Source organism: Semicossyphus pulcher, unplaced genomic scaffold (assembly GCF_022749685.1).
Source record: "Semicossyphus pulcher isolate SPU_LCO1_2020_fin unplaced genomic scaffold, fSemPul1.0.p SCAF_2, whole genome shotgun sequence".
Classification (NCBI taxonomy): Eukaryota; Metazoa; Chordata; class Actinopteri; order Labriformes; family Labridae; genus Semicossyphus; species Semicossyphus pulcher.
In genome coordinates, this window is record NW_027211693.1 from 17,559,410 (window position 1) to 17,585,248 (window position 25,839).

Sequence of the window (25,839 nt, forward strand, 5' to 3'; positions counted from 1 at the left end):
CTCTTCCCTTTTCTTCTTGTCCTCGCCATCACCCTGTCTCTTCTGCTCTTCTTCTATCATGCCCCTACCTTCCTTAATTCGTTTCTACAAGTTGCTGATCCCTTGCTGCTAAAGCACCAACTCCTGTTGAAGTTTTTCCTAAGCTTTTTTTCTCTCCATCTAATCAAGTGGTGTCCTACAAACCTACTATACATTTTCCTTAGTACTGGTACTATTTGTATAGAACTGGTTTGATTAAAAAAGCAGTACACTGAGAAAAGGAACTTACGGTCTCTCGTGTCTTCAAGCTGATAGTTGGAAGGTCGTCCGTTAACTTGTCTAACGTTACGTATCCATGGTGACCAGCCCGAATTCTTCAGTCCACTGGTAGCTTCGTCGAAGAGCTCTATTTATATTTGTAACACTAACATAGAAGGAAGACAGCATATGGCATGCAGGTAAGAAAAACGTATGTCAAACCTAATCAAATATTTATATTTATAGAGGACACCAATTGTCCAAAATGCCGAAGTTGTCAAGCAAGAAAAACAGGCAGCTCCAGCCCAACATTGCTAACAATAGTTAGCCAAGCTAAGCCAGCCTCTGTGTAAAATTCCAGCAACGGAAGCTTCACTGAACTGCTTCTTTTCTTTGAATTTATCGGCATGAGTCCTAAGTTACCGTTAAATGGCCAGCGCCAAGTCGGACTGGAGAAATCGCATATTTGGCACGTAAATGATAACTATTTTCTTACCTGCAGCTGTTATCTCTGTAATGTTTTTCTCCAGGTCAAAATGCAACTTTACCTCTGTGGTGCCAATATACCGCAACCTGCAGCCACAGCGCCCTCTTCAGGCGGACAGCAAGAACAATCAGGAAGTGACAGCCCGCACGTTGGCCATGAGTTTATTGACAACAACAACTGAGATTCTATGAAACATTTCGCTGAATCAAAATCAATATAGTTTATGGCAGAATATTCAACAGCTTCAAATCATGGCCTGAGTGATTGCTTGTATGTAAATGGACAGTGACAGAGGAGGAAGAGGAGGCAGAGGCCGGAGAGGAAGGCGAGGAAATCGTGGTGGAGAGGTGAGAGATTTAACCCTATAAATGAGATTTTGCCCAATCGCTTTAATAGTTCAGAGACGTATATATATGACTCATTACACTGCTGTATTATCTTAAATGAAGGTTGTACAAATGGTATGAAATGGTAACGTCAAGGTCCTAAATTTAAACCAGAGCTATAATTAGAACCAAGTGTGTGTGTGCGTGTGTGTATTTTGACTGTTTCCTTCCCACCCATAGCAGGATAGAGATGTCCACCTGTCTAAATCCATGTCTTACGCTCTTCGCCATGGAGCCAACCAGTTGGGTCTTCAAATGGGTACAGGTGAGCTGCTTACAATCAGGTCAGGGTAACACAAGTTTCTCTTGACTAGTACAGCCTCACTCTCTGACACAACTATGATTGGAAGTATGGATTAATAGCAAACATAAAGTATACTTTTTTTATTGAAAAGCATATCAACAGATCCTTTCCCATGTATGTCTTTCGGGTCATTCCTAAATATCTATTGAGTTATTTGTACTTTGCTTGATTTTCTTCAGGCAAATATTAACTATAAAAATAAATAACGATAGAGTTTGCAGATTCAGATTAATGATACAAAATATAACCTTTTGGGGCTCCAACATCATTAACAATATTGACCATGCGTGACATGATTTTTGATATGGGTTTTAGCTAGCACTGATACTTTCTGCATCATTCATAACACCAACAGCTGTTCTCAGTTCTCTGTTACTTAAAATGTTTGCAGCCTTGCAGACTAACCATTTCATCTCTTATTCTTATAGACGGCTTCCTGTTTGTGGAGGAACTCCTTGCTCACCCACAGTTCCGCTCATACTCGCTGGAAGATGTAAAAAGAGTCGTAGCCACAAATGACAAGCAGCGCTTTAAGCTGCGCTCCCACCCAGAGGACGGCCGCCTGCAAATTCGAGCAAGTCAGGGTCATTCATTACAGGTATGCAGTGCAGTAAAGTATTCCTAAAAACAAAGAAACAAAAGCAAAGGGCACTGAGTAGAGGATATTTAATTTTTCCAACAAACCACCATCCCATGATGCATTATCCAACTGGATACATGCTAATCCTGTTTTCAGTTTTTATTCATTTAACATCAAAATTGATTTGAGATAGAAACGTTTTCTGTCCTTATGAATCATCGTACATAATAATCTCCTAATCTCTTTCCCTCTGCAGCCACAGAAAGGGATCTAATACTAAACAGCAGCACAGTGTCAGATGCCTATACTAGGTCTAATATTTAGTCAGATCCACATTGGATTTTAAGTGAAACAATAAGTATGTGCTTTAAATGCAGGCTTGCAGCTTTAATTTTAGCCATCTACTGCAATTATGGGTTAACCATGCAGAGTTTACATTACATACACTTTTTTATACAAAGACCCCACATGTCAGGGTTCTGAAAGTAAAGGGACAAATGAACAGAATATGAAATAAAGCTGTCACACGTAATAGCAGTAAATCTATTGCTGCTGCTTAGTTCTGATTGCAACAGAACAAAACACACTCATTGTTGTTCCACAGAGTGCACTCAAATATAATGAAACACTTTTCACTTTTGAAACATCAATTTAAATCCTATTTTCATTTGACACATGCTGTAAGTCCTCTGGCATTTAGCCTGAAAGGAAAATTGAATTTGAATCCTCTAAAATAAGTGTAATCAGTGTAGGGTGAAGGTGCACAAAGACATTGGGGAATAACACAGACTGCTGAAATGAATCTTCAACTTTGATTGTGTTTACTTTGTTGTTGTTTTTTATCTTTCCCTGACTCTAAGTAAGTCTCACAACTAGTGTAGCAACACACATTGGAAGGTCTCTGTGTTAATCCGGTCAAACAAACTGTGTAGCCCCATAATAAATGCAGAGTTAATGCAGTTTTTTCCTCTTGTGGTCAGGTAACAGATTTGGAGCTGAAACCGGTCCTGGCTGGTTCTCCTGACTGCCCTGCTGAGGCCGTTCATGGCTCCTACCTCCGCAACTGGAGCTCCATCCTGCAGCAGGGCCTGAGCCGCATGCAGAGGACACACATCCACCTGGCACCCGGCCTGCCAGGAGAGGAAGGTGTCATCAGTGGTAAGCTGTGTGTTTGTTAGCTCAACATTTAGACCAATAAGATCTATAGTGTCATTCATTCTCCCACCAGGCATGAGGAGAGACTGTGATCTCGCTGTGTATATTGATGTCCCCAAAGCTCTTGCTGGTAAGCTTAGCCACATATGCCTAGTTCAGCCTTTCTGTCGAACAGGAGCCTCTCTTACATGTGTTTATGTGTGCATTTCACTGTGCAGATGGTATTGAGTTCTTCTGGTCAGAAAACGGTGTGCTGCTGACTACAGGCGACACAGAGGGAAAACTTCTTCCCAAATACTTCAGCAGAGCCCTAAAACTAAGACCAACAAGTAAGAAAAAACATTAAGAGTCTTCTCTTTTACAACTTAGATTAAAGGCAGAGGCATTGTTGTTCACTAAGGTCAGTTTTGTTCTGTGTTTCAGGGTGCATCCTGCCCTTGCAGTAGCAAAAGAGGATACTGATCTGTCGTTGGTCAAAGCAGAGCCTAACAGGCTGTGTTCGCATCCCGTGGTTGGTTGATGTTAACCCTTGTTAACACTTGTTTGGCAGGAGCATCGTAGTGAGGTCAACATCAGGACAATCCAATCAGATATCATCCTTACTGGAAATTAATTGGAACTTTACCTTTGCCAAATAATGTAACCAAGCAGTAGTATATCACCCTGTTACAGACTCACACTCTGACTGCTGGTTACAGCCAGTCAGGCCTTTGAATGGAGGAAAATTTAAGGACATATTGAATGTGTGGTTAGTCATGTAACCACGTATGGGAAGGCAGAGGATGCAGACACTGTGGTTTCACTTAACGGACTGCCTTAACAGTTTCTTGTAAGATATGGACACACACTCACACACACACATGCACACACACACAGCATGTGAGGGAAGATAAATGGCTCAAAGCTTCCTGTGTGAAAAATAACAGATTATCACCATATGCCACGAACATAAGGAGCGAAGACAACAGAGAGGGAAAAGTGAATTGCTGTATTTATTCCAATAAATGTTTGTTTATTCAAGTCTATTTTGGGAAACATTTCATATCATCTTGATTATTTTTTTTCTTATCTTTGTTGATTCTTGGCTCTGATAATGTGGCTGCTGTAATGTGCCAGAAAGAAAAAGAAAAAGTGACAGTGAGACTGCAGCTATGGACAAAGCAAGGCTTTCTACTTGGAGCGAAGGGATATTGCAGGGCAGCAGTGGTCCAATCTGAAGTAAAGAAGGAGTTAGCTTGAGCATAAGTCTAAACCATTATGTCCTCCATCCACTGACGTAGCTTGTGACAGTCTGAGTGTGTGTGGAACAAAGGCTGTATAAAAACTAGAATGGACTGACAAAGTGGGTTGTAACACTTGAAAAGAATCTTCTTTTGACCCTTTGTTGTTCTGTTCTGATGTTTTTATGGTGGACTGAATGAAACATAAAATCCTCTTTCATGTGGTGGAGACAGGCTGGAAATCAATGCAGGCTGTGAAGGATTTGTGTGTGGCAGTCTTAGAGAGCTTCGTGGCCTCCAGTCAGCTTGTGGAAAAGCTCCTCATTGAGTGTGTCGCTCTTCTCACGACTGCGTGTCGACATGAAAATGTAACCTCCGATGTACTCGTGGACTATTTTGCAGTCTGCAGTCACACAGCTAAAGGCAATGTTGACGTTGCCTTCGAACTCTATGGCCATCTGGAGGAGAAACACAGGAGAGGAGGAGCATGTGTGAGGTACTTTTAAAATTAAAGCTTTTTCAGGGTAAAATAAAATGTGTCATTAATGAAATTGCAGAAGGTAACAAAATGCAACGTTGGGTCTCCTTTAAAAAAGCTCAGCTCTGCTCTGTTGGAACTGAAGCTCCTCATTTCATGAGCAGTGATAATGAGGTCACTCTCATACTGGCAGCATAGTTTTCATTTATAATTTATAGCCTGATTTCATGTTAATTTTTGTGGAGTTTTGACCTTGCATTAGTTAGATAATATTCTATATACTAGTAGCATTACAAACCCTCATAGGCAACATTAGCTAATAATAAGTGAAAGGTTTCTAGGAACAGAAGTCAGACATTCTGCACACGTTTGTCCCAGACAGAAGGTGGATAAAAGCTTCAGTGTCACCTGTCGTATGTCCCAGTTGACATTCCACTGCTTCATGTTGTTGTAGCGCCAGGTCTTCACCACATCGCCCACGCCCAGGTCGATGCGGATCAGACGGTTGGGAGCGATGCCCAGAACCTCGTCTTTCCGACTGCCCTTGAACCTGTCGGACAAAAGAACTTTATGCTTATTTTCTTCCAAAATAGTCCCAAGATATTAGTCATTCTTAGATCATGCAAAATGATGGTTCAGAGTCTTGTATGCTTGCAGGATCACGCTGGAATAGCACTTATGTGTTTTCCAAGCTTATTAACAATCATGTTTACAGTACTATTAATCTGGGAACAGGGACTGTTTTTCACATCACACAGAAAGCTTGTTTCAAACAGAATCCTAAACCATCACATGGTGAATTCACCCAAAGTAAAATGGGGCTTAATACTAGAACAGCCACAACTATTGTGTTAATTTATTACTATGTATCCCTTATTTTTGTAAGCAGCATATACCCAGCCAGCACAGTTTAAATGTAACTTTGTCTGACCTTTCAGGTTGTGAGAACTGGCATACGTTCAAGTACTACAAGCTTTAAACTGAACTATTAAACTTCACCTGACAACGAAGTAGGAGAGGCCAAAGTCGGGCAGGGCCTGCCAGATCTGCAGGAAGCGCATCACTGCGTCTGTCAGAGAGAGCTGAGCCACGTTCTGGTACGCGTCCAGGATACGAGGGGTCAGCTGGAGGGGCAAGCACAAGGTCAAAGGTCAGATGTAATTAGAATTTTGCTGTCGTCAGCACAAAATGAGCAGAATTTTCAGTCGGTAGTTTGACTCATTGCTTAATTAAAGATTGGTGTTAAATCTGCTGAAAATATGAGACAAACCTTTGCTATCATTATTCTTTCGTGTCTGCACAAATTACACCTCAATGTACCTGTTTGGTTTTGTACTTCTTATGATATCGCGGCGACACCAGACTGTGAGTATTGATGCTTTCCTCATTGGCAGTTGCGTTGCCATGGGAACCGGAGCTGGTCTTTTGCATAGCCAGGAAGGAGCCTATGCTCTGGATCTCGCTCTCGTAGGTGCTATCGGCCAGAGTCTTCCCTTTGGAGCCCAGTCGACACGCAGCCATCCACTGAGCATACTGCTGCTCCTGGAGGGCGAGAGACAAAGACACAGAGCAGAGAGAGAGAGGGAGCGTCAGAGAGGTGAGATCGTGAAAGCGGTGATGTTAAAGACGTCACATGCAGAGATGATGAGAAATGTGTGTGTGGCCTCACGTTTTCACAGCGCAGATAGACCTCGTTCATGCCCTCAGGCGCTGGAATCAGGAGTCTAATGAGGAACTTTTGCGCCGCCACATTCACCTCCGGAGCCACTTCACATCCTGTGTGCAGGGAAAAATAATTAACACAACATCCAATGCAGAAATTTGACTTGAAGAAAAGAAATTAAGCATGGGAGGAGAAGATTGGAAAGCGACCAGTTAGACTTCTGTGAAAGCTGACTCATGCTTACTGTTCATTTCCTGTATTTTTGTCGTCACTCACATCAGTGTTATTTTCTCTTTAATTAATGCTTCACTTCTTTTTTTTGAGGCCAGAATCTTGTTTATTTTAAAAAGAGCCTTTAAGCAGTTCACAGCACTGATCTCCTGACCAAGGAGGCTGCTCTGTAAGCTTTACGTTATACTGTAGCATGCAATGGTGCTACTCAATAACTGAGGAAATGATTGGTGACAGCGGGGAAATATCATTAGAATGACAAATACAGTGATATATTTAGTACCTTTGAGGTTAATATGTTGAATGGGCTCTCCGATGCTCTCCTCTTTGCTCTTAAAGTAACAGATGGACGTGTCCTGGAACTTGAACCAGTACTGCTTATATCCCTTCAGTGTCAGCCTCTTTGGCCTGAAACAAACAATAATATCTCTCAGTTAACCAGAACTTAAAAGATGTCACTTATTGGTTGAAGGAACATTTTTTAGTTGTTTTAAGTTCTGCTGATGCGGATGGGTGATTGCATTAAATCTCACCTGAATATCTTCAGATAGTCGTTGAGTTCGGGTGCAGTCATGGTATCCTGAATAACAGACAAGGACATTTTTCAGTGGAGGAAAGCATAATATTCTCTTGTCTCCTTAGCAATGTATAGTTTGGATTAACTTTGGTTCCTTCTGTATTATATCCCTACTTGGTTCTTTTACATTGTCTTTCAAGTAAACTGTAAAATGTTGAGTCCCTAAAGATAATCAGATCAAAGAAGGTGCAGGTGCTGTTGAGGTTTAACCGCAAACAATGTGTCGAGTCAGTGTCAGCCACATCTGTCAGGAGTCAGGTTGGACATCCGTGATCCTGACACCAGCTGACTCTCAGTGACACAGTAACATATAAAAATGTCTGACCAGCATCTCGGATGCAGAGCTGCTCTCTCCCTCCATCTTGGCCTCCAGGGACTGCAGGGCCGACTCCAGGTTGTCCATGGCTGCACTGGAGCTGAGCATCTGGGGCTCCGACTGAGACACCTTACTGATGTGGTACTGCAGGAGTTGGAATATAGAAAATTGAAATGTGAGCTGTTGTTAGCTGTGTCAACTGGATACTATTTGCTTTTAGTCCTTTTAAGGAAGGAAATTAAAAGAAATAAAGACAAAGTTGAACTAGATTCCAGTCCAAGGTCCTAATTAATGTGGTCTGCTAATATATACATATACATGACTACTCAAGGAAGTCACAGTTTCCAATCTGAAGCCAAAAAACACAACTTTTTGGGGGGAATTTGGATTCTTATTCTTGAAGGACAGTCCTTAAAATATTCTGTTTTGAACCAGTCATGGTTTTGCAGTATTGTAGCTTAGATTATAAATGTTCCTGTATTCATTTATCAAATAATTCAGTATGAATTAAGTGGGCAAAGGTGACAACAAGCTTTTCTTTTGCTAACAAGTTAAACATGCAGAGCGTTTCCAGTCCAGTGATGTATTTATCATACTCTTAAATAGACTTCTGTAAAAGATAGATTTTTATTTTTAACCTGTCTTGACAAATTATCATTTCTCATAGTGATCATATATTTTTGGCAATATTTGCATCAAAATAGGGGAACTTTTAAGATCCAGTAACATGTAACATGTAAAAATAGAGGTAAAAGTCCACTTTCTATGCTCTATTTTCAACATGCAGTTTCATATGTTTTTTCAGCCCTGCTGCCTCACACATTTACTTGCTTCAGCAGCAGCAGAGTTTTGTACCTGCAGAGCTCCAAACAGCATCATCTCCTCCTCGGTGCAGTCGATGTCCTCCAGCAGGATGGCCCAGCGCGCCTGCTCGTACAGCTGGCTCAGACGCACAGCATCGTACTGCACGGTCAGAGATGGAGGGAAATCAAGGGAATATTCAATTCCAAACATACTCACATACTGCATATTTTAAAACAGCATTTGCACATAAGCACACACACACACACCTTGGGCTCTATGTCATAGAAGGAGAAGTATTTGAAGCGAAGCCAGAGACAGTCATTTTCTTGGACGCCCTGCTGCATTAGACACCGGGACGAGTCCAACCACCTGAGAGGGAACGGATAAATGTTTTATATGTAACAAATGAAAGAATGTAAATGTATTTATTGAGTTTTCTACATTGTCAAACACCTGAAAGGCCCCATGTTCTCTGTCATACATGAATGTATAGATATATGTTCCATTTGACTTCTCAATGTTAATGAGTAATAATGCTAATGAGCAGTTATAACTTCTGATTATCTCATGTTTAAAATCATTGCGTTTCTTGCTCTTGAAACAATGTCTATTACAGGACAATCAGCTCAAGTTTAAAGCAGATTTGAGCTTGAATATGAGAAAGTGATAAAGACAAAGTACAAAGAGAATGAAAATGGAAAAAGCTAATTTTCCTGAATATAACTGGAGGGTGCTCATTAAAGCTGGAATGGCAGCGCTTCAGAGGATATCATGAAGCCTGAAACCCTTCAAAAAGCTCCAATTATATTCCAATCATAGAGCGGCGGTAGACGTATCTTTATCAACCAACAGCATATAAGACAGAGCTGGATTGAACTCCATACCTCACAGTAAGGAGGCAGCTGCTTTAGCTGAACTGAATCTAACTCAAAGTCTTTCTTGGGGGTGCATTTCATTCTCTTAACACCATACACCTGTGAGCGTAGGGTGTAGAATAACCCAGCTTACGTTATAGTAAGTGCTGACCAAAGAGAGAATATTTGTCAACCGAATTACAGTTTCCTGCGACAAAGTCTGAACCTGCTTCCTTCAGCTCCATAGCCACAGATCCAACATGTCTCCAGGGTAACTGGTCTGCACGAGCTGTCATTCTCTGCTCTAATTAGCTAAACAACATGCACCTGTGTGAGCTACTATATACAGTATGAACACAGTGTTCTTATCAGAGGGAGATATATCAAACTAGATTACGTCATCCGTTTCAACAGGCCTCTTTTACAGCAGACATCTGGACATAACACAGTAGTACAGGTGCTCAGGTGTTCATAAAAGTAATGTTGGCTGGATTCCACTTAGCTGCTTCCATTTCAGAGTCCTTGTGCATGCAGGCTTACTGACACAAGGTTATGGCTACTGGTAATGTTATTTGTAACAGCTACGCTTCTACTAATATTACAAGTTATGATTTCTATTAAGGGTAAGAGCTAAAATCTCTGTGGTTACCTTCAGATATAAAGAGAGAGAAACACTGCTGTAATATATAATATGTGTTTGAACAGCAAAACTGTTGGACTGTGGCGTGTAAAAGTGTTCTTGTCTTAAACGCCACAGCTCCTCATTGTGATGGTATCGTATTCTAGACTATAAATAAAATAGGGTTTAACACACCAATATGTGTAGATGCATACCTGCCGTTGATGTGGGCCTTGTCCACCACACTGGCTGGCCGGTACTGCTTGGTTATGACCTCAGGGGCGGGGGGAGGTTGGGTGACTGACAGCATCTTGTAGATGGCCTCCATCTGAGGTGAGTCAGCAAAGTGAGCTGGCATGCCGTTATACAGGCTGGGCCGGGATGCTGCCAAGAAGACGTAGAAGGGTGGTGGTCAAATTGTACAGGGAATGCACTTTATGATAAAAGTTTGATTGCTCAATTTCTCTTTTTTTTTATCAAGAACCACCAGTTATAAAGCGTGTGAATGAAGTGTGATGAGGGTACCCGAGGAGAGCGGCACCTCGGTCAGGTCGTAGATCTCCACAGCTGCGTCTTTGTCTTTCTTCTTCTTCTTCTCCTCTACAGGCCGAAGGAGCGACATTTCCTCAGGGTGACGGATATCTGTGTTGATAACAGGGAGGAAATGAATGCTGAAGTAATAAGCTCTATTAAACAGACTGATTGACAGACAGACTGACAGCTATAATACTGACAGAATCAATATATAGAAGGACAGCTGGTGAACTAAATTACACATCCAGATTTTGATCAGTTTACTCAATCTTTCTCTCGAATAAGCTGTGCTAAAAATGCAAAGACATATGACCCAATAACTATAAAGTTTATGTTGCATTCTCTTTAAGTACTCAGGTTATTAGCTAAAATTCAAGCTACTCAATCATTGTGTTGTAAGTATAAGAGGATTTAATTGAACCATTCTTCAACAGGAAATCAAAATAATTTTTTTTCAATCTAACCGCCCAAAACCGGTTTGTCATCTGATAAAAAGTCCAATTACTGGTGCGATGGTAGCACATCTGATCTTGTCAAGCTCAGCTGGAAGCACATATCTTATCTAAAGGTATCTGTTGATCAGAGAACCAAGCTGCGCTATCAAACAGTGTGGTTTAATGGGAGTGTGTCTTGCTATTGCTTAGATGGCTGAATGTTCTAATGACCTTAAGATCAACGTAAGCGGTGCTATCAAAGTAGCAATGCATTTGCAACAAGCTTTGTTCACAGCCAAAACGTATTCCCACAACTTTATAAGTCATAATGTATTTATGATTTTTTTTTTTTAAATTTAACTCTCCTCCTACTTTTTGTTTGTCAGCTGATCAGCTGACTTTTGCACTCCTTAAAATAGTGAATCTGTGGCAAACAGCGGTAGCCCACTTAACACCAGATCAGAAGATTTAGTGTACCAATCAGGTCAGGGTCAAACTTCCTCTTTGTTCATGAAAATAAATAGAAATAGAGTTATTTAAAAAACCAAGAGGTGATGAGAATAGATGTAGAAAGGAAATACTGTATCAAAGAAAGATGGAATGAACAAAGGATATAATAAAAAGAAACAACAAGAAACTAAAAGAAAAGTAAGTAGTCCCTTGCCATTCTTCACCCATCCACCAGATCCCCCTGACCTTTTATCTACTTTTCAGATATATTACCACATATCTGTCCAGATCCTTTGTTACTCTGACACTTGACAGTGTTGCTTGTTAACATGGCTTCGAGTCCAATACTAGTTTTCTGGGTCCCTGTACTCTGTTTTTCTGTGAATAAATTGTTTTCCTGCACCATCTCTTCATCCTTTATCTGTGTTTGGGTCCTATTCCTGTTGTCCTTGTCACACTAGCCATGACAGACAAAAAGAAAAAAAACAAACTAAAGAAAGTAAAAAGGTGGGATGGAAATACAGAAACGAAGAAGGAAAGAAAGAATGAAAGAAAAGAGGCATACAGAGGGCCGAGACTCACTGAGCAGTCTGCAGACGCCCATCACAGTACGGAAGACGGGGTTGGAGAAGCAGGCCTTCAGCCTCAGGGTGATGCCGTTTGGCAGACCCAGCTTCATTGGCCTGTGTTGGGGCATGAAGAGCAACCGGGCGTCGGCGTGGATGCCGTATTTCTCCAGAGTCCAGGCTGTCCGCAGCAGCCAGTGCTGCTTCTGGTCCCACCACAGAGCATGGTCCGACCAGTCCCGCTTGATCTCTGCAGAAGACGCACAAACAGACTTTACATCCTTTATTATAAAGCACCGATGTGTGAAGTCTAAATGTGTCTTCTTTAATCATTAAAGCAATGTTTCGAGTTTTCCTGTACATTATATTTTATAAACTATTAGCTGCTTTTTTCACCGTCGCAGGGAATGTCAATGATACTATAGTTAGATGATACACGGTGAGGTTGTATGTAGACTCTGTGGCGCAACGGTAGCGCGTCTGACTCCAGATCAGAAGGTTGCGTGTTCAAATCACGTCAGGGTCATATGTTATTGTTCGTCTCTTTATGTTTTTAATATTGGAAACTGTATCTGTAGTAGTCCCATTTCAAATGTTAACATAGATTGTACTGTATGCATAGACGGTAACATGAAGTGCCTTGCGGTGCTACTGTGCTACTTCTAAGTATTCAGGCAGTGACTACAAAGTAGTGTAATGGATGATTTCGTCTGGAAAACAGTGACAGTGTTTTTAGTGGATAAGTCACCTGCATTTTCTTCAAAAGAGAACATTATGTCCATGCAGATTATGTAACTATTTTTAGTCTGTGTACTGTGACTGAGACAAAGACTGAGACAAACTGAGGCAGACAGACGGTGACCCACGTGTCTTTTCCACCAGCTTTAGGATAACCCCTCCGACGTGGAGGTCAGAGGCCACGCTGAGGGTGACAGGTGGGGCATCAGGGCCCAGGTCCTCCACTGTGACTGACAGGTCCCATGCCGCCATACTGGGAGAGAGAGAAGATCTGACAGAGGAGAGTAGACAGATGTCAAGACAGGAGAGGAAAGCAGGGAAGAAAAATAGAGAGAGTGAATGAAATGATTAACTAACACTGCTACACTGCTAACACATTGTTATGAAAAGCCTCTCAACAAATGGTCTTTAAATAATCTATTGAGTGTGAAGAATGTAATTGTGTAGCACAAACGTGTGACAGCTCAGGCAAAGCAGCCAAGGACAAAACGACGAGCAAGATGATTCACTTCAGCGAGATTATTCTATCTATCATTTTCAACACTCTCACTCTCACTCTCTTCAGGTCTGAGAAGAAAAAAAATGTTCAGATGCATCATAATGCCTTGCTGTGTGTTTAAGCAATTATTATTCTAGAGAGCTATACATGTCACAAGTAAGAACTGATACTTTTTGATGAAACATGACATCACATTTCAGAATAACATTACATATCAGTACATAAAAATGACAAACAGGCATCTTAAATTAACTTTTAAGAAGGAATCTGATGTGAAAGGAGTGTGAAACATAAGATAACTAATAAAAGCATTTTAATGACAAAACTTCATAGATTGGATAATACAAAACTTGCTTTAGATTTCTAGAACATTTCAGATGTCAAATGACACAAAGAGAGGTTCATACAACAGCCAATCAGACTAAAACTTATGGTTTAATATCACATGATACTGAGTAGCACTGACACAAATACACACACACAGACATTTGATGAGTTGATTCCGGCAACATGTCCAGTTTGATGAACACTTCCTGTTTCTGACTGAACTATCACTAGGCTCAGACACTTCCGCTTTCTGACCCGCTCAGGGTGAGATGTTCAGCCAATGACAATACAGCAGCCCACTGCATGTGTATGCAAGTTTAAGCTGATCCCAAAAATATTACATTTTAGGATTAAAATGTGTTTATTAGCCTCATATTTCTGTAATGATGAAAAGGTGACATGCCGGGCCTTTCCCCTTTTGGAGGCCCAAACTCTGTAAATTTGGACTTTGTTAGTATAAGTTTTCATCTGTGACTAGTTTCCTTCTTACATTAAATTTTGCCAACTGATGTGACCTTAAAATTGACCCCACATTATATACAAAAGCCTCACACATTCACACCCTGCCCCTACTCTCTCTCTGTTCTTGTTTTCGCCCTTCCTCTCATGCCGTCACACACAGACACACACACTATAAAAGACAATACCGTCAGTCTTCTCTGTCCAAAGGTCGGTTAGATGGAAACTCTGTGACCCCTGCTCCTCTGTCAGATCTCTGAAGAAGTTTCTCAGGTTTTCTGTGAAAAGAGTGCAGCAGTTTCTCCTCTCTCGGGCTGGGCAGGTTGTGGTCTGTGTAGCTGTGCTGCTGGTGTCACTTCTGTCAAGAAAGGCTGGTTCCTTTTTTTGTCAGTTTCCGCCAGGCGGAAATGTGAAAAGGGTTCAAGTTTTTTGACTGACAAGCTGTGTTAGAGATGCACAGACAACGTGTGGGTGTGTGTGCGTGCATGTGAATGTAGCATATGTGGAAGACTAGATATGAGATATTAAATGCCACGCACACACACACACACACACACACACACACACACACACACACACACACACACACACACTGCTTTGCATTTGATGTTGACTTGTCAGATGCAAAGTTGAGAATAATTAGGGACACCCCTATGAAAGCAAATACAATTTTTTCTACAATGACAAAAGCTTTAATGCTGTATGATATAATAGCCTATTTTGGAGGGTCCGTTCACTGGTTTGATTAGGGGAAAAGTAATTTGACTTTCAAATGTCAATCTGACCCTAACGGTTTGTATGAAAACAAATGAAAAACTATACTACTATAGTAGATCTTCAAACAAAATTGAATTGAGTGACATTTACAGGCAACGTGAAATCAAGCACAGCGATCTCGTCTCGCAGAAATGTTGGCAAGGATTATATCATTATAATCTGTGATGGTATTATTATATTCCGCAGACGTCCTGTTCTCTACAGAGGATGTATGATTAACTTTCATGATAATTAAAACAGCCCCAAGCACAATCCACGCATGTTATATTAAACTATCCTCATTTGTTTTGTCTTCCAGTGTGCTGTAATCATGGAACTCCAATATTTCCGACAGTCCTGAAGGGGGCGTGAGATTGTGGTGTTAGGCTTCGGCTTTCCCATGCCATGTGAGTCGGGGTTTTACACTTGTCTTGAGACTGAAACTAGAGCAAAACATTGTATTTCGTATTCCATTTCCATTGTGTATGAATTTAAGAAGTTGCTGTTGGCGATGAACACCATATTTAAGCATACTGACAATGTTTTTAAGTTTGTCGTTAAGCGATAGTCGCTAGGCACCCCCTTATAAATGGTACATTCCACACGTTAACGTCCAAAACAAAAATGGCACGAGTCCTGACTGCTTAGGTTCCCTGTAAAAGTATCGAAAGCGAAACTGTACCACTGTTTAGCGGGCACTGGTCTCTGTGAAGTTGTAGTAACACGAACCGTTAGACCCCTCGCTGTCACTCAGACATGGCACAGCAAATATCAGCTCTGTTTTCACACATCAGAGCCCCTTTGAACACCGGCCCTCTGCACCGTGTCCGTGCTAACTTCCAGGGAGCCGGTGTCAAGTTCAAACACTTTCTGACTCCTGGAAGCCCCCAGCTTGGAGGGAAGCCAGCAACAAGTCCTGCCCGCGGCCATATTAAAGCTGCCCTCCGAGCTGAGAGGTTTTCAACAACGACAGCAGCACTTTGGAAGTCAAGCCAGGGGACCGGTTCCTCCTCACCCCGTGGGAGGAGAGGCTGGTTGGGTAAGCTCGCGCTCGGTGCCGCCCTCGGAGTGAGCACAGCCGCTCTGGTCCAGTCTCTCCACACCGGAACCCTCACTGCCATGGCCCAGAAAGTTAACCTTAACTCCGACGAGGGGGACTGGAAGGAGACAAAGGGTGAGACTGTTCTACAGAGGCCGAGAAGAGTTTTAAAATAAATTTTACCAAAGCTCCTCTGCAGTGTGCTTTGCCCACAAAAAACGTGTATGTTGTCACATGATCCAAACACCTGTCTAGCTGTCAGTCACTGGCTGACAGATGTGGAACTGATCCGGAATTCTATATGCTAAAAAATGGATGATCATGATACCAAACAATTATTACAGCAAAGCAAATAGTATTAACGAACTATTAAATCTGACAGACTTAATTAAGTATAATACTTTGTCCTATAACATCAAAGTAGAATAAGCACACTATAAACTCAACATTCAAAATGTATAAAACCATGATATAGGCTATGTCTCCATAGAAATCTTTTAAATACATTACCACTGCTACTAATGTTAACTTTTAATAATTAACTTGCCTTGAAGTTATATTTTAATTGACCAACAGAACCATTAGAATTGTAAACAAATGAAGAAAAGCAAGTACATCATTCAGTTTTAGATATTGCCTAGCATATATTGAATAAATATAGTCATGCTAAAAAAAACAGTAACCAGGGAAGTGATGCTTTGACCGAACACAATAGTATTTTGCTGTCAATCTAGTATGCTCAAATTAACACGTTTCTCTGATCCTTAAAATAGATATAAAGTAAAATATATCTACCTAACACATTATTAACTGTCTTCTTTCTCCTCCCTTCTCCTTCTCAGAGGTCTTGCTGTCTCTGCCTGTGAAGGACAGGCGTCAGTACTACAGGACTTCCAGCTCTGTGCCACTAGACGACGTCCCTGTGTGGACTCCCACTGCAGGTCAGACACCCGACATCAGTCAAAGTCACTGTCCAGCTCATGTGGGGCTGAGCCTTTCTGGGAAGGAGGCAGAGAAATCAATAGTTTTTTATTTACACATAAAAATTTGAAGAGAGTTTGAAGCAGCTTTTTGAAATATGTGTAATATGAGCTTCTCATACATACACACAACAGCAAAATTAAACACACAGAAACGACAAGATGAAGATACACAAATTAGTAAAACATACATTGTCACATATCAGAAGCTTTGATCTATTTGAAATGTTCCAGAATAGACAAGGGTATAAGAAGCGTAATTTACCAAGTAAATAAAACTGATCCTCACACTGAACTTACAGTGTGTGTGTGTGTTTGTCCTCTTATCAGGTGGTTCTGGGAAACCTCGGTACCCGAAGAATGAAAAGTTCGACCAGAAGATTTCCCTCTACAGCGGCGACATCACCAAGCTGGAGATAGATGCTATCGTCAATGCAGGTATGTGTGTCACTAAAACATAATTTTGTTTCATTTGTCTGTTTGGAACAACATTAATCAGCAGGAAAAAAAAGCATGCATAAACAGGTAAATGCATATGAACAATACAAAGAAGAGGCACCAGTGGGGAATATGAGAGAGGATTATGGATTAAAACACTGAGCGCAGCCTCCAGTCTGTTTGTGCATCCATCAGCAAGAACTGTACAGAAATGTAGCACAGAACAGCTTGTGATAATGGCAATGATGCTTTCTCTGTGTGTGGGAGGGACGGCTACAGGCTTAAATATACTTACCAACATGTTTGTACTGTGAAGTTTTCTGTGAGGTCGTGTTCACACGGCACACGACAATACAAGAACAACAAAAAGGTGTAGAATCAGGAGTTTTGCTGACGGTCTCCCTGAAAACTTCAAAAGGAGGAAACCTGAAAGTAGAGCTCGCTTTTTCTGTGAAGCCTCAGTCGTACAAAACAGATTATGAACAGAATCCTTTGAAATTGAATTATGTAAATTGAACAGAGTTACACTGATGGGACTTTTAAAGACCAATTCCAACTCCTTATATAAAGTCTAGTGATAGCTGGCGTTTGTGATGGCAGAATTTGGTCCAAAAACTTGGAACATCTGCAAAAATAGCTCACCATAGTTTTATTTGGTAAATGACCAAGTCCAGTAAACTTTATTTCTATTCATCCAAATCCAGGGTATACAGATGAACGAAATGCCTTTTTAATTGGACCAGGTGCTAAAAAATAATAGTGCACATTACAACTTCATAAACAGACAACAAACCAACATACATGAGACGAACAAGACTGCAAAGGCAGGTGTGCTGCGTATGACTGTGGTTTATAAGAGGCTGTGTGCTGATCCAGTGTGGACACACAGTGAAATAGATATTGTTATGAATATAAATACAGTGTGTTAGTACTGGTATATATCTTAGTAATAGTAACATATTCAAATGGACAACGATGAGGACATACTGCATGTCTAAATGATGCGTTTGGTTCTATTAAGGGCACTGCACATATTCATTATGTTGTCCTGTTGATGTCGTCTTCTCGCATGACTGCGTATATATAGATGGACGACGCTTCTCCATCTGCTCTCATTGTATGGAATGGATGCCAAAATACCCCCGGTGATAGGCGCTGCCAGCTTGCGATTGTGACGTCATTTGGAGCCAGAGTTTTGCAGTATAGATCGGCGGGTGACGCTGCCGTAGCCACTTCCGCTAACCAAACGCACCCTTACCTTACTGAAAAAACAGCAAGGATCCTGCACGCCGGCGTGTTTAACAGCAGAACAGCTTCGTTGTGTTGGTCTGAGGTTAACGTTCACAGATATGGAAACTTCAATGACTGTAGCGATTATTTTAGTTACGTTTCGCCGTTCCTCCTCTGCTCTGCTAATCCGGAACAGATCGGCTGCAGTAGCCTTATTGGTCAACAGAGCTGTCAATCATCCATTTTACAGCACCAAATAACTAATTAACATAAACTTGTCAGATGTGAAATGAACACATGGACGTGAATCAGCATGATAAGAACTAACTATAATGACAGAAACCATGTTTGAGAAAAATGTATTTGGCGTGTATTTTGATTTTATAGTTTGACTCATGTCCCATCTGTTAACATGGAGGAGGCGGGCTTTATGACCTATACTGCAGCCAGTCAACAGGGGGCGCTCGAAATGTTTTGGCTTCACTTTTAGGGAGCTGTCATGCTGTCCATCTTTTTATACAGTCTGTGGTCTCCTCTAGCGGTTTGATTTGGCGACACTAGATCTTTTACACAACCGAACAAACCTCTGATTGTTTTAAGTAATGCTCGTGCTGCCACTACTCATTAGTTTATAATGCATTAACCTGTTGATTATTTAAGTGTTGTATCAATTGTCTATATATTTCCCAGTATATAATTAACACATTTTACATAGTTTTACTCTAATTATATTTTCTATATTTCTTCATGCTTCTAGTTTGTATTGAGCAACTGCAACGCACAAATTTCCCCTTGAGGATAAATGAAGTATTTTTGATTAATATAAATATTTCTCTTACCTTGTAAGAAATCTTTATAAAAATCCATTTTTAGTTTAGACATATGTAACATTCAGCCCACTTGATTTCCAGCACACACAAGCAGGATCAGAGTTTTCCCAGTGACCATTAGATGGAGCTCAAAGCCAGTTCATTTACTTGAGACCTTTTCCCACGGGGCTGTTTGGGCATTGGGGGGAAATTGAATCGGAGTCTTGGCACGGGCGGTTTAACAGGGGAGAGAAAGGCAGGCCAGCAAGCCTAAATGATGCTTGATGATGAGGCTTTAGCAGAAAATGATAGATGCTCATTGGCAGCTGACTGTCAGCAGGTGTACGCTGTGCCAGCATCCACTGAATATGTTGATCGTTGACTCTCATTTACTGCTGGTGTGTGTGCTTACGAGCATTCATGCATGCATCTGCCGACAAATGTTTGAGTAATTATGTGTGTGTATGCAGGAAGTCATTTTAATTTGTGCCTCTGTGTGTTTTGTAGAGGCGACTTCGCGTTTTTTACTAGAGCTTTTACAGAGTCGCACCATGCAAAGCAGCACGGAGTTAACAAGAGGAAACAGCTAGTAAAGTGCCATTTAGCAGAGAGGACGAGGGAAGGTGAGGGAGGGGAGGCTGAAAAACACAACAGCGCCAGAGGAAACATGACTGAGAGACGGAGCGTGAGAGCGAGTCAGCACGCCGACTGACAAAAAGCGAGGGTAGAGTCTGGAGGAGGAGAGAAAAGAGGATAAAAGAGAGGCAGGGAGGGGACACAGGCTTGTATTGAAGCCTCATACTGCATTGCCATGGCAACAAGCAGGTACGGGGTATCCACAGAGGGGTTTTGGGCTGTGGAGTCCGATCATTCTTCTCTGTGTGACTGATCGGCTGGCCTGCCGCCTGTCTCTGTGGTCATTTTGTCGACTAAGCAGCTGACCTTTCCGGCCGATGACTAACTGATTGACTAAGAGGCTGTGAGTGATGTGAGTCGCACTGGATGGGAAGTTAAAACAAAAGAGAGCCGACATCCAGGGACACCGGAGCAATTACAACTGAGACAGTTAGTTACGCTCATTTGGAAAATTGCTGCCAAAATGATTCTCCTGTTACAGATTTTAAGAGCTTCGGCGTTAGACAGCAGCCTGTGGTTTTTGACATGCGGAGGGGAGTGTTGTGTCTTCTCTCTGGCTGCTCTGAAAGGCCTTGAAGAATCATTTAGCCCCTAAAGCAGCAAAACATTCAATTGAAGCCAACTGTGGCCAATTATACGCTGCACTGGCAGACTAGTAGGCAGGTTAGGCGGGGGGCTTCAGGACCTGGCTGGTTGTTAGTAATTGACTGCAGACGTATAAAAACACACTCATGGATGTTTGCATAATGAGACGTGCACACATTTGTGATTTCAAACACAGAATTAACAGATGAAACTCGGCCCTCCTTTCTTCAGTCGGCCCTGATTGATCAGGTAAGCAGGGCGTTGCAGGGAGGCTGAGCGGCCGCTGTTTGTCGTTCGTGTCGCTCTCAATAAAGATTGGATTTACAGTAACTCTTCACTCCTCCTCCTTCTCCTCCTCTTCTCCTCCCCCTCCCTCCTTCCTTCCACACTTTTACAGCCCCTGGCTCCTGCCCACTCCTATAAAACACTACAAACATAAAAACCCACAAGCACTTAAGAGCCGTCCCGGTGAGGAGGAGGCGGAGGGTGGGGTGTGGTGGGGGAGGAGACGGCGGGCAGAAACATCCTCCTCTTTACACCCCTCAATCACTCCGTCCGGAGAAGGAGAGAGAGATGGAGGGGAGGATATATTGTCTCTGATGGGCTAGCTGATTAAGATGGATTGCACAATGAAATGGCGTTGGAGTGATGAGTTCTCGGAGTGTGTGTATGTGTGCGAGCGTGCGCATGTGCGAATACGACGTCTCGGCAACTAACTTTGCATTAAAACCTTTTTTCAAATTGATTAAATGCAAATTTGCTGAGCTCCACTGAGCTGCATTTTCACCCGCGAAACTTTTATTCCTCATTTCCATTCCTGCACTTGCATTCAGCCCAAAGTGTCCATCCTGTTCGCCATTAAATGGCATTTATTTTGGCCTTTTTCTCCCACAATTATATTTAAAGAGATTTAAAAACTGGACATATGAGTTCTCTTAGTATTCTTGTGTTGTATCCTTGTTTCCCAGCCCAGCTAACTCGTTGTGTGAGAATAAACGCAGCGACAGTCGGCTGATAAATCTTTCAGGCTAGACTATAAAAAACTCTCCCTAAAATTAAGCTGAACAAGTGATAAAGAATATTCAGCTCCTATCTCAGTCTTAAGAGTGGAACCACTTGTCATCCTCAGAATTTCTGCTTGCTGCGAGTCTGTGTGTGCGTGTGTGTGTTTGTCACCTTGCACACGTGTTTGGATTGTGAGATTACAGTCATGTATGTCTGCCCGTGCACACCTGTGTACAGCTGCACCTGCCTGTGCCACAAATAGACACACATAAACCTGCAGCACGATGTCTGGCGGGGCCGTGTGTGAGCTGTGTACTTTAGCATGTGCTTTGTGTGCAGGTGTCCTATCATGTGTGTGTGCATGAGATACGGTCTCCCAGGTTTTCCTCTGCAGGTCAGAGATAAAGCTGTTGGTTGGTGTTGGAAACACACTCACTGCTGCAACAGCTGAGAGATACAAGATTAGAGCCAATAGTTTTTCAAGCCCGCAGGTGACAGACGGGATGAAAGAGAGAGCGACTGTAGACTCGACTGTAAGTTCCACTCCGATAACAAACCTAGAAAAAGCTCACATGGACATGAAAAGATGGATAGCAGGGCAGAAAGCTGAGAGACAGGTAGGATGGATAGGGTCAGAGAGTACGGTGAAGGTAGCAGCACTTCATATCTCACCTCCTAACAAATGCGCTGTTGTTTAACCGCTAGTGTGGCTTCACTGTGACTCAGGTTTTTCTAAAGGAAACCTGTTCAGAAGGACAATCTTTTCTTCAGTGAAGTCTGGAAATTGAAAGCACAAAAAAGCTGGTGGTGACTAATGGCATACTTGAAAAGCTGTGTAACATTCACGGAATTAACTTTAGATGCTGATCAAAGCCTGAAGCTCCACTCAGCGGAAAAAATAATAAAAGGCTGGATGTGTTTTCAAATCGAAGGTCAGGAGCAGAGTCGGCTCAAACTCAAATGACACAATCAAGCAGAGGAAATCAGCCACAGCAAGTTCAAAACAAAGGAAACACTTTAACACATCAGCCTGAAAATAAGACAACTCTCATTAGAACAGAGCCCATTTTTGCAGCATCCTAGTCTGGATAAAGACTGTCTGGGTTATTTCCTCGTTATTGGACCTGCTTGTTATTCCTGGCCAGACTGGGCACCTCCTCCTCTGTCCAGAGTATGCAAATGTATGTCACATTTAAGTAAACAAATACAGTAAATCAATGAATTAATACGATTCCTTTTTGTTATTAAGTTGCCAGTTAACTGTGTCTGCTGTTTCTTCCTTCAGTTTGTCAGTCACATTTTATGCTCTCTCCTGTCAGACAGTCAGTTTCGGGCCCGTGGACAGTATTTCTCTGACTGCTCACAGTTTCCATGCCGTCCTCTCGGGCTCTCCGTCTTAAAACAATCTTCAGTCTGACACAGTTTTTCTTGACTGCTTGACAGATGTTTGATGGCTGCCTCGTCGGCCGTTCCCGCCGCTGGAGTCGTCGAGCGATGGTACCTCGCTGCCTCGCTCCAGTTGTTTTTGTGGCTCAGCTGCAGCGCTGAATGTGTTTAGACATTTAATGTCTTGTCCTTGAATCTAAGACAACTCCAATTTTTCACATCGAGTTTCAGAGTCCAAACATCAGGCCTGCAACTAATGATGGTCTGTAAAATGTCAGAAAATAACAAGAAAGGCCCATCCTAGTTTCCCAGAATCCAAGGTGATGTCTTAAAATGTCTTGTTATGTCTGAAGCTTAAATGTATTCAAATAACTCACAGCAAATCCTCACATTGGGGAAACTGGAAAAAGCAAATGTAAAATGTATAAAGTTGCAGACTAAATCTCTGCCCATCAACTAATTCATTAGTTGACTAACTGTATCAGCTTTAACTACTCTTATTTAGGTCAGTAGGCAAGGTTTTTTACTGGGAAATTGAGAAGCAGAGGCGGATATATCCTGACATATCTGGTCCCGAGATCAATTTAGGTTACAGACGAGATCCAGAACAATAGTCACACGCTCATTAAAAAGCTTTGTGCATCCCTACGGCTGCTCTTATCCCCACAAGGTCTAAATCGATATTTTTATCATAACAGTGTTTTAAACAAGAAGAAGAAAACAATGCGATAATGTGCTTTATATCCAGTTTGCATCTCGTTGTTTAGCCGTCAGACCCCCGCCTTTATTATTCTGGACCACTCTCATGGCTTCACTCTTGCAAGCAGCGGGTGTCCGTTTGCAACGTGAGAGCTCTTAAAACCCACTGTACTCTACCTGCATGTGACCAAATGGCAGATGGACGCAGTTAGCAAACTAGCTGGTGAACACAGTGGAGCATTTAACAGCTGAAGAGCTAGAAATGTCCCTCAGGAGCTGGTGGAGACCAAGAACAGAACGGTAAATGGAAGTAAACATTCATTGTCTGAAAACATTATGAATGCTCTTTTTTCCACTATTTTTAATATAGCAATCAAACTACTAATAATGAAAGTAATTAAAACTAACTACATTATTATATTTATTAGTTGTAGGACCATTTTTTATGTTTTAAGGGGTTATATGCAAGGGGGCACAGCAGCTACAGCCTGCTGTAAAAAGATGTAAAGATCAACTCTTCTGAAAATGTCTTATGCATGCAAGTTATCTTGAATTGAACACATGAGTACAGCAGAAACCTCCCAATACCAACTTAATGTTTCATTATTACAATGCTCTGTATGAGGATGGGAGCATCAATAATTAAACATCCGTGTTTCTCGAGCTCGGATGCTTCCATCGGGCGCAATATAAATGCAACCCAGCGGAGGAGCATCTTTTATTGATTCCAGGGAAGTCGGTGGTTGATGATGACCGATAGCTGTAGCGGGGCGGGTTGTGGGGTCAGGGAGGATGAGGGGAGTGGGGCGTTGGGAAGGCATGGATGAGTGGATTCAGACAGACAGATAGAACAGCTAGAGGAGAAAGGTGAGAGGGGTTTGCTTGCTGATCCTGTTTGGTGATTTTAAGAGGATAAAACAGTTGAACCCTCGGCTCCGCAGGTAGAGCCCCTAACAAGAGCATTAGCCTTCAGTGGCACAGCGCCACACTCCTTCTGCAAGGCTTCGCTGATTCTTAGCTGGCTTTGTCAATGGGGCTTAGCGCTGTGCTTAGCGCCAGAATCAGCCTGGCAGACATCCCTGCTTTCAACACGCTGCTAGAGTGCGTATGGAAGATTGTCAGGCCTGACTTGTTGTTGTAAATTGCTTCAGAGTGGCTAAAATTATTCTTCAGATTTCACCTGAGCTGCATTTTGCTCATTTGACACAGGAACAGAGGACATACAGTGGGAATCTTTGCATGCTTAACCACTTTATAAGGGATTTTCCAGCATCAGGCCAAGGATTAAGTGATTTTTGTCACAGACCTACTTTGAATGCTACAGTATCTGCTCCAGTCTCTTGGCTTAAGCTCTTGATAGTCTGTTTGTTTTAAGTATGTACATGATGTCGCAGTTATTAGAGGATAATCAAGTTGCAGCCAGCTGTAGTGTTTTTTCATGCCAGAGGAATTAATGTTTTCAAGGCTGCGTTTCATCCTTAGATGACTGGCACGTTTTCATCAGAACACTTATCCGAGGTCTTAATCAGGAGAGGCGTGTTGTTATGATCCAGCCGGCCTCCCTGGTAGTAACAGCAGGTCAGAGGAGGTGATGGAAAGCCTTGTCAGGAGACTTCACTTGCTGATGGGGTCCCTGAATCCCCTCAGTATGTGCTCCATATCTCTCTCTGTGCTGCAGTTACCATACATACACCCTCCAGCTGCTGTCAGCTCCTCTTAGGACAGGCTCATATCTCAAGATGCAAAATGTCACACCAAGTTTGCCATGGCAGACGAATATTTTAGATGCGTGTTTGCTCAAAGAAAGGCTAAAAACTGATACTGATACTGCAGAGTGTTTCTGTGTGTTTTGATGCATTAGTGAGGCGTCACTGAAAGATAAAATAAAAGTCTTTCACTTGGGCTCTGGCAACCAATCTCATTCTGTTCCAATAACATGTTTTCCTTTTTTTTAAAAATGATTTTCATACCTTGACTTAAGTATTGGCCTTGAGTACCCCTCTGATACCACTCCGATACATGATAATTTACCTGAAACCTTTTGAGTTTTTGGGGTCTGGTCATGGCATTGGATTACTTGCATTGACTGAATAGCCAATACCTTATACCACATAATAGGCAATTTTGGAGGCCTATACAATAATGGTGTCTTTATCGCAAAAACTCTCCTAAATATTAATATGAAAAGAGTCGTATTGTTTACTCCTAAAGTACCCCAGATCATGTGTTGCTGCCATGAAGCAGAGGAGGATACAGATCCCTCATGAGCTGCACTCCTCCTCCCTGCCGTAGTAACTACACCTCCTCTGCTCCAGTTCCCTCAGCAGTATCCCCACCGCGCTGACTTTGTGTTTTGTG

The 25,839-nt window shown here is 42.0% G+C and overlaps 3 protein-coding genes and 1 non-coding gene across 7 annotated transcripts in view; 3 read left to right on the top strand and 1 right to left on the bottom strand.

Moving 5' to 3' along the window:
- The first annotated feature begins 386 nt into the window (after positions 1–386).
- trpt1 (tRNA phosphotransferase 1) lies at positions 387–4,169 on the top strand. Of its 3 annotated transcripts, none has more exons than XM_069669568.1 (8): positions 387–437; positions 768–1,071; positions 1,291–1,375; positions 1,843–2,012; positions 2,975–3,152; positions 3,223–3,279; positions 3,368–3,478; positions 3,573–4,169. In XM_069669568.1, exons 2-8 carry the CDS (start codon positions 1,003–1,005, stop codon positions 3,593–3,595), a joined length of 693 nt encoding a protein of 230 aa, XP_069525669.1. In that variant the 5' UTR covers positions 387–437; positions 768–1,002; the 3' UTR covers positions 3,596–4,169. The 3 variants fall into 3 exon arrangements, with proteins under 3 accessions (XP_069525669.1, XP_069525670.1, XP_069525671.1); XM_069669569.1 differs by having other exon boundaries at positions 1,294–1,375; XM_069669570.1 differs by lacking the exon at positions 3,223–3,279.
- Positions 2,067–14,270, bottom strand: fermt3b (FERM domain containing kindlin 3b). The gene is made up of 15 exons (XM_069669567.1): positions 14,107–14,270; positions 12,762–12,904; positions 11,912–12,145; positions 10,437–10,553; positions 10,127–10,295; positions 8,705–8,807; positions 8,490–8,597; positions 7,644–7,778; positions 7,275–7,321; positions 7,025–7,149; positions 6,517–6,623; positions 6,168–6,389; positions 5,847–5,971; positions 5,256–5,397; positions 2,067–4,827 (listed from the first exon to the last, which is right to left on the bottom strand). Exons 2-15 carry the CDS (start codon positions 12,883–12,885, stop codon positions 4,648–4,650), a joined length of 1,938 nt encoding a protein of 645 aa, XP_069525668.1. The 5' UTR covers positions 12,886–12,904; positions 14,107–14,270; the 3' UTR covers positions 2,067–4,647.
- Positions 12,350–12,421, top strand: trnaw-cca (transfer RNA tryptophan (anticodon CCA)). The gene has a single exon. It is a non-coding gene; the product is annotated as a tRNA-Trp (tRNA).
- Positions 14,271–15,378: 1,108 nt separating the features above from the next.
- Positions 15,379–25,839, top strand: part of macrod1 (mono-ADP ribosylhydrolase 1) — a 124,689-nt gene continuing 114,228 nt past the window's right edge. For both annotated transcript variants that reach the window (XM_069669793.1, XM_069669792.1), the window contains exons 1-3: positions 15,379–15,848; positions 16,556–16,654; positions 17,024–17,131. In XM_069669793.1, coding sequence (XP_069525894.1) covers positions 15,431–15,848; positions 16,556–16,654; positions 17,024–17,131 — 625 coding nt within the window. In that variant the 5' untranslated portion in view covers positions 15,379–15,430. The remainder of the gene's footprint in view (positions 15,849–16,555; positions 16,655–17,023; positions 17,132–25,839) is intronic.

Excerpts from the sequence above, each read along its gene's own strand:
- fermt3b (XM_069669567.1), bottom strand. The coding sequence starts at position 12,885 with ATGGCGGCATGGGACCTGTCAGTCACAGTGGAGGACCTGGGCCCTGAT. Across the intron at positions 10,296-10,436 it reads CGAGGTGCCGCTCTCCTCGG|CATCCCGGCCCAGCCTGTAT; the intron begins GTACCCTCATCA and ends TCTTCTTGGCAG. Across the intron at positions 5,972-6,167 it reads AGAAGTACAAAACCAAACAG|CTGACCCCTCGTATCCTGGA; the intron begins GTACATTGAGGT and ends TTGCCCCTCCAG.
- trpt1 (XM_069669568.1), top strand. The coding sequence starts at position 1,003 with ATGGACAGTGACAGAGGAGGAAGAGGAGGCAGAGGCCGGAGAGGAAGG. Across the intron at positions 1,376-1,842 it reads GGGTCTTCAAATGGGTACAG|ACGGCTTCCTGTTTGTGGAG; the intron begins GTGAGCTGCTTA and ends TTATTCTTATAG. Across the intron at positions 2,013-2,974 it reads GTCAGGGTCATTCATTACAG|GTAACAGATTTGGAGCTGAA; the intron begins GTATGCAGTGCA and ends TCTTGTGGTCAG.